The sequence below is a fragment of the Capricornis sumatraensis genome, chromosome 1 (assembly GCF_032405125.1).
Source record: "Capricornis sumatraensis isolate serow.1 chromosome 1, serow.2, whole genome shotgun sequence".
NCBI classification, from domain to species: Eukaryota; Metazoa; Chordata; class Mammalia; order Artiodactyla; family Bovidae; genus Capricornis; species Capricornis sumatraensis.
The window spans coordinates 7,984,903-7,997,246 of NC_091069.1; the positions used below are offsets into that span (position 1 = coordinate 7,984,903).

General features: G+C 50.8%; 1 protein-coding gene across 2 annotated transcripts; it reads left to right on the forward strand.

The window, feature by feature from the left end:
• The first annotated feature begins 100 nt into the window (after positions 1–100).
• TRUB2 (TruB pseudouridine synthase family member 2) lies at positions 101–11,906 on the forward strand. 2 transcript variants are annotated; one of them, XM_068978019.1, is made up of 8 exons: positions 101–222; positions 955–1,086; positions 4,802–4,876; positions 6,034–6,095; positions 7,402–7,483; positions 9,222–9,294; positions 10,114–10,250; positions 11,054–11,906. In XM_068978019.1, exons 1-8 carry the CDS (start codon positions 114–116, stop codon positions 11,377–11,379), a joined length of 996 nt encoding a protein of 331 aa, XP_068834120.1. In that variant the 5' UTR covers positions 101–113; the 3' UTR covers positions 11,380–11,906. The 2 variants fall into 2 exon arrangements, with proteins under 2 accessions (XP_068834120.1, XP_068834127.1); XM_068978026.1 differs by lacking the exon at positions 955–1,086 and having other exon boundaries at positions 114–222.
• Positions 11,907–12,344: the final 438 nt, after the last annotated feature.

Below are 12,344 nucleotides of genomic sequence, written 5' to 3' on the forward strand. Positions count from 1 at the left end.
GTCCATGAAACATGGCGGCGCCCATTGGTAGTAGCACATTTGGGGGCGGGACCATATAGCATTTCCGTCTGCGTTCAGCTGTTGGGCGAGCTCGGGCTGCGCGGGCTTCAGGTATGAGGTCCGCCGGCCTGGCTCGGCTGCAGGGGCTCTTCGCAGTCTACAAGCCCCCCGGGCTAAAATGGAAGCATCTACGGGATACTGTGGAGCTGCAGCTTCTGAAAGGTGAGTGCCTCTAGCCAGACCCAGGATCCCGCTCCGGTTCCCCAGGAGTCCATCTCAACTGCTGAACTTTGTTGCAAAATAAGATCGTGTGACCCAGTCGTCTGGGCAGAACGGTTTCCTAACTGACTGTTCGGTTTATAGTACCTCGCTTTCTCCCGTGTTCAGATGGGTAAACAGATTCAGTACTGTCCGTGGTCATAAGTAATTAATAAGTGGTAAAGTCAAGAAAGCTGAGCGCCGAAGAATTGATGCTTTTAAATTGTGGTGTTGGAGAGGACTCTTGAGAGTCCTTTGGACTGCAGGGAGATCCAACCAGTCCATTCTAAAGGAGATCAGTCCTGGCTGTTCATTGGAAGGACTGATGTTAAAGCTGAAACTCCAATACTTTGGCCACCTCATGCAAAGAGTTGACTCTCTGGAAAAGACCCTGATGCTGGGAGGGATTGGGGGCAGGAGGAGAAGGGGACGACAGAGGATGAGATGGCTGGATGGCGTCACCGACTCGATGGACATGAGTTTGAGTGAACTCCGGGAGTTGGTGATGGACAGGGAGGCCTGGCATGCTGCGATTCATGGGGTCGCAAAGAGTCAGACACGACTGAGAGACTAAACTGAACTGAAAGTCAAGATTTGAACCCAAGTCTGTTTCTTAACTTCTGCTCTTCTTTGCACTGTGGGCTTTCAGCTGTCTTCTACAACAGAATTGATGAGATGTTCTTTACGTGTATTCAGGTCTCAATGCTGGGAAGCCTCCTGCCCCTAAACAGCGTGTTCGCTTCCTGTTGGAATCCGTGGAAAGCAGCAAAGAGAAGGAGCTGACCCTCACAGCCAACCGTGTGCCCACACTCATCGACCATCCGCTGGGTAATGGGCATTCAGCAAAGGGGCTGGGTATTGCTTCCCTGGAAAGTCCCTGCCCAAAGTCAGTGTGTCCCAGCCAGACTCCTCCTGTCCCAGACCAATGTAGGACCACAGTGGCAGTGAAGTGTTTGACCAGAGATTGGCAAAATTTCCTGGAAAGGGCTGCTGCTGCTGCTGCTGCTAAGTTGTTTCAGTCATGTCTGACTCTGTGCGACCCCATAGATGGCAGCCCACCAGGCTCCCCCGTCCCTGGGATTCTCCAGGCAACAACACTGGAGTGGGTTGCCATTTCCTTCTCCAGTTCATGAAAGTGACCAGGCTCTTCCACCCATGGGATTTTCCAGGCAAGAGTACCGGAGTGGGGTGCCATTGCCTTCTCCGTGGAAAGGGCTAGATAGTCAATGTTTTAGGCTTTGCAGGTTTCTGTGATTGTTGTGCAGAGCAGCTGTAGACAGTATGTAATGAGCCTGGCTGTGTTCCAGTAACACGTTACCTGTGGATTTGTTGTTGTTTAGTCACTAAGTTGAGTTTGATTCATTTGGGACCTTGTGGATTGTAGCCTGCCAGGTTCCTCTGTCCATAGGATTTCCCAGGCAAGAATCCTGGAATGCGCTGCCATTTCCTTCTCAAGGGGATTGAATCCGCCTCTTCTGCATTGGCAGGATTCTTTATCACTGAGCCAATGGGGAAACCAGGCATCACTGACTGAATGGATGTGAGTTATAGTAAACTCTGGGAGTTGGCGATGGACAGGGAGGCCTGGCGTGCTGGAGTCCGTGGGGTTGCAGAGTCGGACACGACTGAGCGACTGAACTGAACTGACCATGGAAGCCCCTTACTTGTGGATACTAACATTTGAATTTCATGTATTTTTCATATATCATGAAATAGTATTCTTTTTAGCTTTAAAGACCACTTAGTAACATAAGAATCATTTTAACTTGTGGGCTGTGAAAAAGCAAAACTTGAGGATTTGACCTGTGGACTGTAATTTGCTGACCCCTTTATTATTCTGGGATTCCAGGTAAAAATTGAGACCCTCAGGTAGAAGTCCTAAGGACAGAATTTGGAACTCCTGTGAAAGAGTGACTTAAAAAAATTTTTTTTTAATTTTATTGAAGTATAATTGATTTACAATATTGTGTCAATTTGTGCTGTACAGCAAAGTGATTCAATTATACATATGTATACATTCTATTTCACATTCTTTTCCATTATGGTTTATCACAGGATATTGAACATAGTTTCCTATGCTATACAATAGGACCTGGTTGTTTATCCTTTCTACATATGTGTGTGTGTGTGTGTGTGTGTGTGTGTGTGTGTGTTTGTGTGCGCTCAGTCTCTCAGTTGTTTCCCACTCTTTGCAACCCCGTGGACTGTTGCCAGGCTTCTCTGTTCATGGAATTTTCCATGCAAGAATACTGGACTGGGCTGCCATTTCCTTCTCCAGGGGGTCTTCCGGACCCAGGGATCAAACGTGAATCTCTTGTGTCTCCTGCATTGACAGGTGGATTCTTTCCCACTGCGCCACCTGGGAAGCCCATTCGATATAAAATAGTTTGCATCTGCTTATCCCAGACTCGCAAGCCATCCTTCCCCTACTTCCCTTCGCCTTTGACAACCACAAATCTGTTCTCTGTGTCTGTGAAGAGTGACATTTTATAGTCAACGAAGCTAACCAACAGTGAAACTAGTTCCAATAATGAGCCCCCATCATTAGATATAATTAAAGTGTATGTTTGGGAGGCTATCGGAAGGCTAAGGAGCTTAGAGGCCAGGAACCTCTAAAACCCCTTGGACAGAAATATTCAGTGAGTCAACAGTATTCAGTTCAGTTGCTCAGTCGTGTCTTTGCGACCCCATGGACTGCAGCAGGTCAGGCTTCCCTGTCCATTACCAACTCCTAGAGCTTGCTCAAACTCATGTCCATCCAGTTGATGATGCCACCCAACCATCTCATCCTCTGTCATCCCCTTCTCCTCCTGCCTTCAATCTTACCCAGCATCAGGGTCTTTTCTAGTGAGTCAGTCCTTTGCATCAGGTAGCCAAAGTATTGGAGTTTCAGCTTCATCATCAGTCCTTCTAATGAATATTCAGGGTTGATTTCCTTTAGGATTGACTGGTTTGATCTCCTTGCAGTCCAAAGGACTCTCAAGAGTCTTCTCAAACACCGTAGTTCAAAAACATCAATCTTTGGCACTCAGCTTTCTTTAAAGTCCAACTCTCCCATCCATACATAACTACTGGAAAAACCATAGCTTTGACCAGACGGGCCTTTGTTGGCAAAGTAATGTCTCTGCTTTTTAATAGGCTCTCTAGGTTGGTCATAGCTTTTCTTCCAAGGAGCAAACATCTTTTAATTTCTTTTTCTTTTTTTTTTTTTAGCATCTTTTAATTTCATGGCTGCATTCACCATCTGCAGTGATTTTGGAGCCACAAAATATAAAGTTAGCCACTGTTTCTACTGTTTCCCCATCTATTTGCCATGAAGCGATGGGACCGAATGCCATGATCTTAGTGTTCTGAATGTTGAGTTATAAGCCAACTTTTCACTCACCTCTTTCACTTTCATCAAGAGGCTGTTTAGTTCATCTCCGCTTTCTGCCATAAGGATGGTGTCATCCGCATATCTCAGGTTATTGATATTCCTCCTGGCAATCTTGATTCCAGCTTGTGATTCATCCAGCCCGGCATTTCACATGATATACTCTGCATATAAGTTAAATAAGCAGGGTTACAATATACAGCCTTAATGTACTCCTTTCCCAATTTGGATCCAGTCTCTGTTGTTCCATGTCCAGTTCTAACTGTTGCTTCTTGACCTACATACAGGTTTCTCAGGAGGTAGGTAAGGTGGTCTGGTATTCTCATCTCTTTAAGACTTTTCCACCATTTCCAAAACCCCTTGGACAGAAATATTCAGTGAGTCTACAGTATAACAACAGCAATAGCAAGTATGATGTGTTGAGGGCCTACTCTGTACTAGGTACTATGTTAAGCTTTTCCCAAGTACCATCTCATTGAATCCTGTGAAGTGGGTCCTAGTCCCGTTTCACAAATGGTAAGATGGAAGTTCAGTGTTGGCTAATGTTAAATCATGTAGCCTGGATTTATTAAGCTTTTAACTACCCCATACTGTTACCCTAGGTTCCTCTTGATCTTCAGAAATGTAAAAGCTTCTAGCTCACTCCTGCATTCATTCATTTTTTATTTTTACATCTTTCTTGAAGTATAATTGATGTCCAAAAACCTGTACATAATTATATCTGTTTGATGAGTCATTCATTCTTTTGGGAAATGGGTTATTTCCTGAGTAGTCAGTGAGTTCTAGGCTCTGTGAACACACAGACCCAGGAATTCGCAGCCTCCATTTTCTCACTGGGAGACTGTCCAGAACCCGCCTTCCACAGGAGCTGGATAAGGAACCCCCCAATCTTAATTCCAGTGTTCTGCCCAGTGCACGCAAAGCCCTTCATTGAGGGAATAGTGACAGGCAGACTTAACAGGCCTTTTGGGTTGCCTTTTCTCTGGGCCCCAGAAACTGAAGAAATGGTTTGGGACCCCAGGTTCCTTGGTGGGGAAGCCTGAAAGTCCAGCTTCATGCTGATTTGGGCTCCATGAGGCAACATTCTAGGAATGAGATCGCCATGTGGGCCCAAAGCCATCCTGGAGGCTGGGTTCATTGAGGATAAAGAACTCATTTGTTTCTTTCCAGTTCGTGGACTCGCATTCACCAGCCTGAAGGTTGGCGTGGGACACCGACTGGATTCCCAGGCATCTGGGGTGCTTGGTAGGTGGTATGGTGAACCTGGGGTGCAGTGATAGAGGCCTGGGGAGCTCTGAGGAGCCCAGCCCACTTCTCACCTGACTGCCACTTCCCACTCCTGCCTTCCTCCCCTGATCCCTCCCAAGTTTGGTCTCTAGGAAGACGACTGGTGGAAAGAGGGATGTCCTGATCGTCCACCCTTATCAAGTGACTCTTGCCTGTGACATGTGGTTTGAAACCCTTTGTACACATGTATTCACCATAACAACGTTGTTTGGTAGATCGTGTATGATTTTAGGAAGAAAAGTAAGCCTTGAGGAGCACAGATGATTTGTCTTGGGTCATGTTGTGAGCGACAGTCCCTGGACCAGAGAGGAAGCCTCTTGCTTGTGTGGGGTAACCAAGTGCCTGACCCTGGCCCCGCTGGCAGAGCTATAGATGTCGCTGGGCACACAAAGCCCTGAGTCATGAGCCATCTGTGTCCCCAGGGTCAGGCGGTGGCCACGTCCTCCATGCACAATGGTCATAGCAACTTGTCCTGCTTCCTGGGACACAGGCGGGCCGATGTGATCTCATGCGCCCCTCCCGGGGTACCCTCTCCAGGAGTGAATGGAGGGTCATTCTTTCCTTCAACCAGAGGGAAAAACAGACCCGAAGAAATGCAGGGAGTGGCGACGATGCCCCCGCTTATTGGACTTGTCCTTTGTGCCGACTGCTTCCTTCCTGCTCATTGTCTCGGTCATCACAACACCCACAGAGATCAGATAGTAATTTTATCCCCATTTTACCGATTCGGAGCCTGAGACCCCAGGAGGTTAAAGGACATGCTGAGAACCATCCCCAGATGGGAGTATAGGTCTGTGTGACTGGGCTGGTGGTCTCTTTCTTTTGAGTGTCAGGATCCCCAGGGAGCTTGCTAAGGATCCTAGCCCCCCACCCCTACCCTCACCCCCACTCCCACTTTGAGTCAGAGTCAGTATATGTGGCTGGGACCTGGAAATCTGCCTTTTCATACACATGCCCAGAGGCTTCCTTGCTTCCAGTAGAAGATGCTCTCCTTGCCCCCTGGCTGCCACACCCATCAGCAGTGGGAGTGTTTTGCTGGAGGGGGTGGGGGTTGGAGAGCCCAGGGGAACCGGAACGGGGAGCCCAGTGTAAGATCAGGCTGGGGTACCTTTCAGTGCTCGGCGTGGGACACGGATGCGGGCTCCTCACTGATATGTACAACGCTCACCTCACCAAGGTACGGGGGCTGGGGACCGCCTGCTTATCCCTCCGCCCTTTCCCTGGGGTCACTGGTAGGATTCTGAATCGGAGAGGATTCCATGAGGGATACGCATTTGGGGGCAGGGCAAGTCTTGTGCTAGGGGAAGCTGAGCAACGGCATCAGCATGACAGCTGGCGTTGTCCCATGCTGACTGCTCTGTGCCCAGCGCTGTGTGTGGACCCCCTCGTGGATGCCTTACAGCATCCCCGTGAGATGGGATCTACTGTTAACCCATTTTACAGATGAAAGAATGAGGCTCCAAAGAGGAGATGACACTTGTTCTGGCTCACACAGCCTTTATTTCTTAAATTTTTTTGGCCACACCCCTGGGCTTGCAGGATCTTAGTTCCTCAACCAGGGATTGAACCCTTGGCCCCAGTGGTGAAAGTGCAGAGTCATACCCATTGGACTGCCAGGGAATTCCCTCACACGGCCTCTAAGGAGGCAGAGCTGGGATTTGAACCTGGGTCTGTCTGACCCCAGAGCCTGATCTTGATACCACTGCATTCTCTCCGCAATGCTGAGAAGTAGATACCACCATCTCAGCGTTAGGGAGCTTGCATTCCTGCTGGGCTGTGGGGTCTGGCTTCACGAGTGTGTACAGAGATGCCACGTTAGGAGACCTAGGGTGTTTGTGGTTAAGAGCAGAGATTGTGGAGCTAAGTGGCTTCGCTTTAAGACTCCAGCTTGTAGCACTGTTGTAGCCAGCTCTGTGTCCTGGGCTGGATTACTTAACATCTATGTGCATCCATTTCCTCATCTTTGAAATGGGAGTGAAAATAGTACCTCCTCCGTAGGCTTACTGTGAAGATTAAATTAGTGGCAGTATGTAACGGGCTCAGCACAGCCACTCACGCGGTGGATGCTCAGTCGATGTCACCACTATCATCCTCACTATCATTGTCTTTACTCTTATCTGAGGCAGAGACAGGCAGCTGCACAGATCGTATTTGGAGGGAGGAGAGAAACCGACAGTCTCCAGGGAGGGGCCTGGGAGGCTCTGGTGTCAGGTTGGATGGAAGTGGAGCGGCGTGGAGGCTGGGGTTGGTCACAGGGTGGCTCTGGGCGCCCTGTGCAGGCTGCCGATGCTGCTTGCCATCACAGGAAAGCCCGGTGCCCTTCCCCAGGGGGCAGCTGGGCAGGGGCCGAGCGCCCGAGCTCCCTGAGTGGCCCCCACCCCCAGCCTCAGTCTAGCACCCTGGGATTCTGAGCTGCTGGACCACACCTCCTTCCTCCGTGCAGGGCTTAGACCATACCCATACCTTGCCTCCCCGTCCTCCAGGATTACACCGTGCGCGGCCTCCTGGGCAAAGCCACAGACGACTTCTGTGAGGATGGGCGGCTGGTGGAGAAGACAACATACGGTAAGAGCCCAAGGGAGTCCCAGGGAGGGCAGGAGGAGTGGGTGCTCCCGCCCCTTCACTTGCTTCCTTTATGCTTCACCCCGACATGGGCTGTGAGGGTCCCTCTCAAACACTCGCAGACACACCAGGCCAGGGCTGGCTCCTAGGGGCGTGGACACGTGATTCTGTCTTCTGAGAATTCCTTGTCCTCCCCACGCTTTCTCACCTGGCTTAAATGTCCCCACCCCAGGGAAGCTTCTCCAGCCCCCAGGCTTGGACCAGGTGTACTGTCAGAAAAGTCATCAGCTGACGATCAGTGGTTTTAATGTCTGTCTCCCACCAGGATGTCGCCCATTAGAGCAGGGATGGTGTAGTTCCACTCCTGTGGTCCTCCGTGGCACTGGGCCTGGCATGTGGGAAGCGCTGGATGGATCAATGGATGGGTGATGGATGGATGGGTAGATGGATAGGTGGCTTGTTCTTCATTTCTTGCTCTCCCCATGTTCTAAACTGTCCTGTAGGATCTGTTGCACATGCTTGTTCGACACGTTTCTGAGCACCAACATGCGCCAGCCATTGTGGGGCGCACATATGGTGAATCAGATGGGGTCCCCAGTCTCAGTGGTCTCACAGTCTAGCAAGGAAAGCAGACACACTGCTATGTCTCCCAGAGAAGATTAAAAACACGGCAAAGCGATGCTACATATTTGCACTTGTGGGTGTGTGTCAACTACCAACAAAATGTTCTGAAGACAGCTACCAGCTTGACACTTTTGGGAGGGCAGAAGCTGGAATTTGGAGGAGGGGAGGTGTTTGTTGGTGTTGGTCTGAATTTCTGGAAGAAGATTCTTAAGTCATTAAAAACTATTATAAACACCCAGAAAAACTAAGTGCCGGGAAAGAGAAGCAGGTAGAGAGCGTCAGGAGCCAGGAGGAGGAAGCTGCTGGCTTCCAGATAAGACAACAGCACGAATGAAACCTACAGGAGGGATGAGAGGCCCGTGCCCGTCCCAGCTGGCCAACCTTTAGTCCCTACACTTGCTCCCAGAGCTCTGGCCAGTGGAGTCAGAAGTTGGCGCCTGTCCCAGCAGGCCCACAGGCTCGGCCTCCCCGCGGGTTTGAGCATCCCCAGGATTTGCTGCTGCCTGCCCCAGAATCTCTCGGTGGGACCAGTATGCAGAGCCTCTCCCACTTCTGTGTTTGGACAGGTGGCACCCTCCCTCCAGGGATGCCTGGCATGGAAAACCTTAGACTGGGGCTCAGGGGTCCTGGCTTAAAAGAGCAGGCAAGTCATATCATACTATGAGCCTCATTTCCAGAAGGAAGTGGGATTTTTTTTTTTGTTGTTGGTTGGTTTTTGGGGGTGAGAGGGGGATGTGTTTGTTTTTTTTTCCAAGCCACGTGGCACACCAAATCTTAGCTCCCTGACCAGGGATCAAGCCCATGCCCCCTGCATTGGGAGAGCAGAGTCTTAATGACTAGACCAATCAGGGAAGTCCCAAGAACAAAGCATTCTTAACCTGGAGCCTGTGAATCCCTTGAGTTTGTCCTCCAGACATTGAGTTCATGTGTATATTTCTGAGAAGAGTGTCCAGAGCTTTCATAAGATTCTCAAAGGACTCTCAACCCCCGTACATGGGGATCCTGGGACCTAAGGATGCGTGGGACCCCCTCTCGGTTCCAAGGATGGTGCTGGTTTGAAATTTCTAGTTTGCTGCCTCAGTGGGCACCTGTGCTGACCACCGCCTGGCTTTTCCAGACCACGTGACCAGAGAGAAGTTGGACCGCATCCTGGCTGTGATCCAAGGTTCCCATCAGAAGGCTCTGGTGACGTAAGAGAGGCCTGGCCCACACCCCCCTGCAAGTGGGACCTCAAGGAAGCGCTGGGTGGTTGTTAAGTGCCTAAGTCATGTCCAACTCTTTATGACCCCATGGACGGCAGCACGCCAGGCTTCCCTGTCCTTCACCATCTCCCAGAGTTTGCTCAAACTCATGTCCATTGAGTCAGTGATGCCATCCAACCATCTCATCCTCTGTTGCCCCCTTTCCCTCCTGCCTTCAGTCTTTCCCATCATCAGGGTCTTTTCCAGTGAGTTGGCTTTTAGCATCAGGTGGCCAAAGTACTGGAGCTTCAGCTTCAGCATCAGTCCTCCCAACGAATATTCAGGGTTGATTTCCTTTAGGAAGTGCTGGGGGCAGGCGGGCAGGGGGCGGAGATGGGGGACAGTGCTCGAAGAGTAAGAAGTTAACCCGCAGGGCTCTGCCTGCCCCGGAGCAGATTCCATGGATCTTCCTATCTGAGCCCAAAACCAGGCATAAGCACCCACTCCTTTCAGGGCATGCAGAAATGTGCCAGGGCATGGGCCAGTCCCTCCCTGGTTGGGCTCATAGGGAATGTATGAGCTAACAGAAGAAAGCCAGGCAACCACAGCATCTCAGCACAGAGTCAGGCGGAAGTAGTCAGTGCAGGTACGACTGAACAGGGGTAGAGCTTGCGGTTCAGGATTGGAGGGCACTGGAAGAGGCTGCTGCAAAGGGGGCTAGAGGGACTGAGAAGGTGGGAAGCGAATGAAGAACTTCAGGAAAGGCATGAGTGGGGCAGGGCTGGGGTGGGCAGTCAGCTGCCTGATCTGGCCCCTCCTGATCCCCAGGTACTCCAGCCTCGACCTACAGACCCAGGAGGCCTACGAGATGGCCGTGAGCGGCGTGATCCGGCCCATGAACAAGTCCCCGATGCTGATCACCGGCATCCGATGCCTCCAGTTTGCGCCTCCAGAGTTCCTCTTAGGTAAGTTGCTCCAGGAAGTTGGGGCAGCGCCACGAGGCTCCCGAGTTCACGGAGTCACTGGGGGAGACCCTTGCAGAGGCCAGCATGTGTGAGCGCTGATCTCGACTGGTCAAGGCAGCAGGGGCCCGCTTCGTTCCCAGCCTGAGGCTGGACTTGGCTGATCACACGGCGCACAGAGCAGATAGATGTCTCCTGCCAAGTCTCCCTTTGAAGCCAGACCTTAACAAGCAGAGGTTATATGTAGTGGCTCCTCTCCAGAGCCACCCAGTGTCTCAGGTCACTGTGGGGCATCAGACACCACTTTCCCCTCTGCGCTGATCCCACCCAGCTCAGCACCTGCTCCATCACCACTCTTTCTTTGTTTATTGTGTTAACAAGGGCTCCTTTCTTGAGTGCTGACCAAGACTCTCCCGATGCTAAGTGTGTAATAGAAAGGATTCCTCACAACCACCTTTTTTTTTTGGTCTTCACCATGTGGCTTACCAGATCTTAGTTCACTGACCAGGGATTGAACCCGTGCCCTTTGCAGTGGAAGCATGGTATCTTAACCACTGGACCACAAGGAAAGTCCCAACCTGGGGATTCCTCTGAAAAGGCAGATTCTGATTCAGCAGGTCTGGATGGGGCCTGAGACTCTGCCTGTCTTAACAGACTCTCAGGGCCTGCCCTGAGCTACACTTAGAGGAGGAAGAGGCCTGGCTAAGGTCATTGCACAGCCAGGAGGGCTCCCGGGGTGTGGATCTTGATCCGTGACCCCAGAGGCTGTGCTCCTGACCGCCACCTTTGCTGTGTGTCCCTGGCAGAGGTGCAGTGCATGCATGAGACACAGAAGCAGCTGCGAAGGCTGGTGCACGAAATCGGCCTGGAGCTGAAGAGCACCGCTGTCTGTACCCAGGTGCGGCGGACACGGGACGGCTTCTTCACCCTGGATGATGCTCTCCTGAGGACCCAGTGGGACTTGCCGAGCATCCAGGGTGCCATCCAGGCTGCAGCACCCCGGGTGGCAGCAGAGCTGGAGAAGAGCTTGAGGCCTTCGCTGGGCACCCAGGAGCCCCCTGGTCCAGGCCAGCCCTGGGACTCCGAGAGGCCACGTTCTGCCTTGGAGCCAGAGAGCCATGTGGGGCATTGACAGGCCAGCAGCTGGTGGAACAGTGGATATCTAAAAATAAGAGCTGGTGGAACAGTGGGTGTCTAAAAATAAGAATTGTTCATGGCTGGAACTGCTGACTGCAGAACACGAGAGCAGGAGGGGCTTTTTTGCACATGACAGAAACCCTGAGGCTGTTAGAGAAACCATTGACAGGGAGTTCCCTAGTCAGGGAACTAAGATCCTGCAAGCCGTGTGGTGTTGCCAGAGAAAAAAGAGATCAACAGACTTGGCCCAGTTAAAAACTTCTGTACAGAGGAAAAGACGCTAAATGAATGAAAGACTGATAAAAGGTAGTTGTTATAAGTCTAAGCAATACTATTTATAATATATAAAGAGTTCTTACAAAACAATAAGAAAAGCACGACAAGAACGTTGATCAAATGACATGAATTGTGTGTTTGTATTGTAAAAGCAATCCAGATGGCTAGTAAACCTGAAATGATGTTCAGACTCTGTGATGAAGGACGTTCAGATGAAAATGAGATGACTTTTCCTTGCCTTTCAAATAAAGTAAGAAAAAGATACCATCCATTATTGGGGAGGGTGTGAGAAGATGGGCAATTTATATACTTGGTGCCAAGTTGCTTCAGTCATATCCGACTCTCTGTGACCCCATGGACTGTAGCCCGCCAGGCTAGCTCTGTCCATGGGATCCTCCTGGCAAGAAAACGAGTGGGTTGCCATTTTCTTCTCCAGGGGATCTTCCCAAGCCAGGGATCAAACTAGCATCTCCTCTGTGGGCAGGCAGATTCTTTACCACCAGAGCCATCTGGGAGTGCGCTTGCTAGGAATACACAACTGTGTAACCTTTCCGGAGCAATTCGATGGTATGTATCAGCATTTAAAATGCTCCTGCCCTGGGACTTCCCTGGTGGTCTGGTGGTTAAGAATCCGCCTGCCAGTGCCTGGGACAGGGATTTGATCCCTGCTCTGTGAACTAAGAC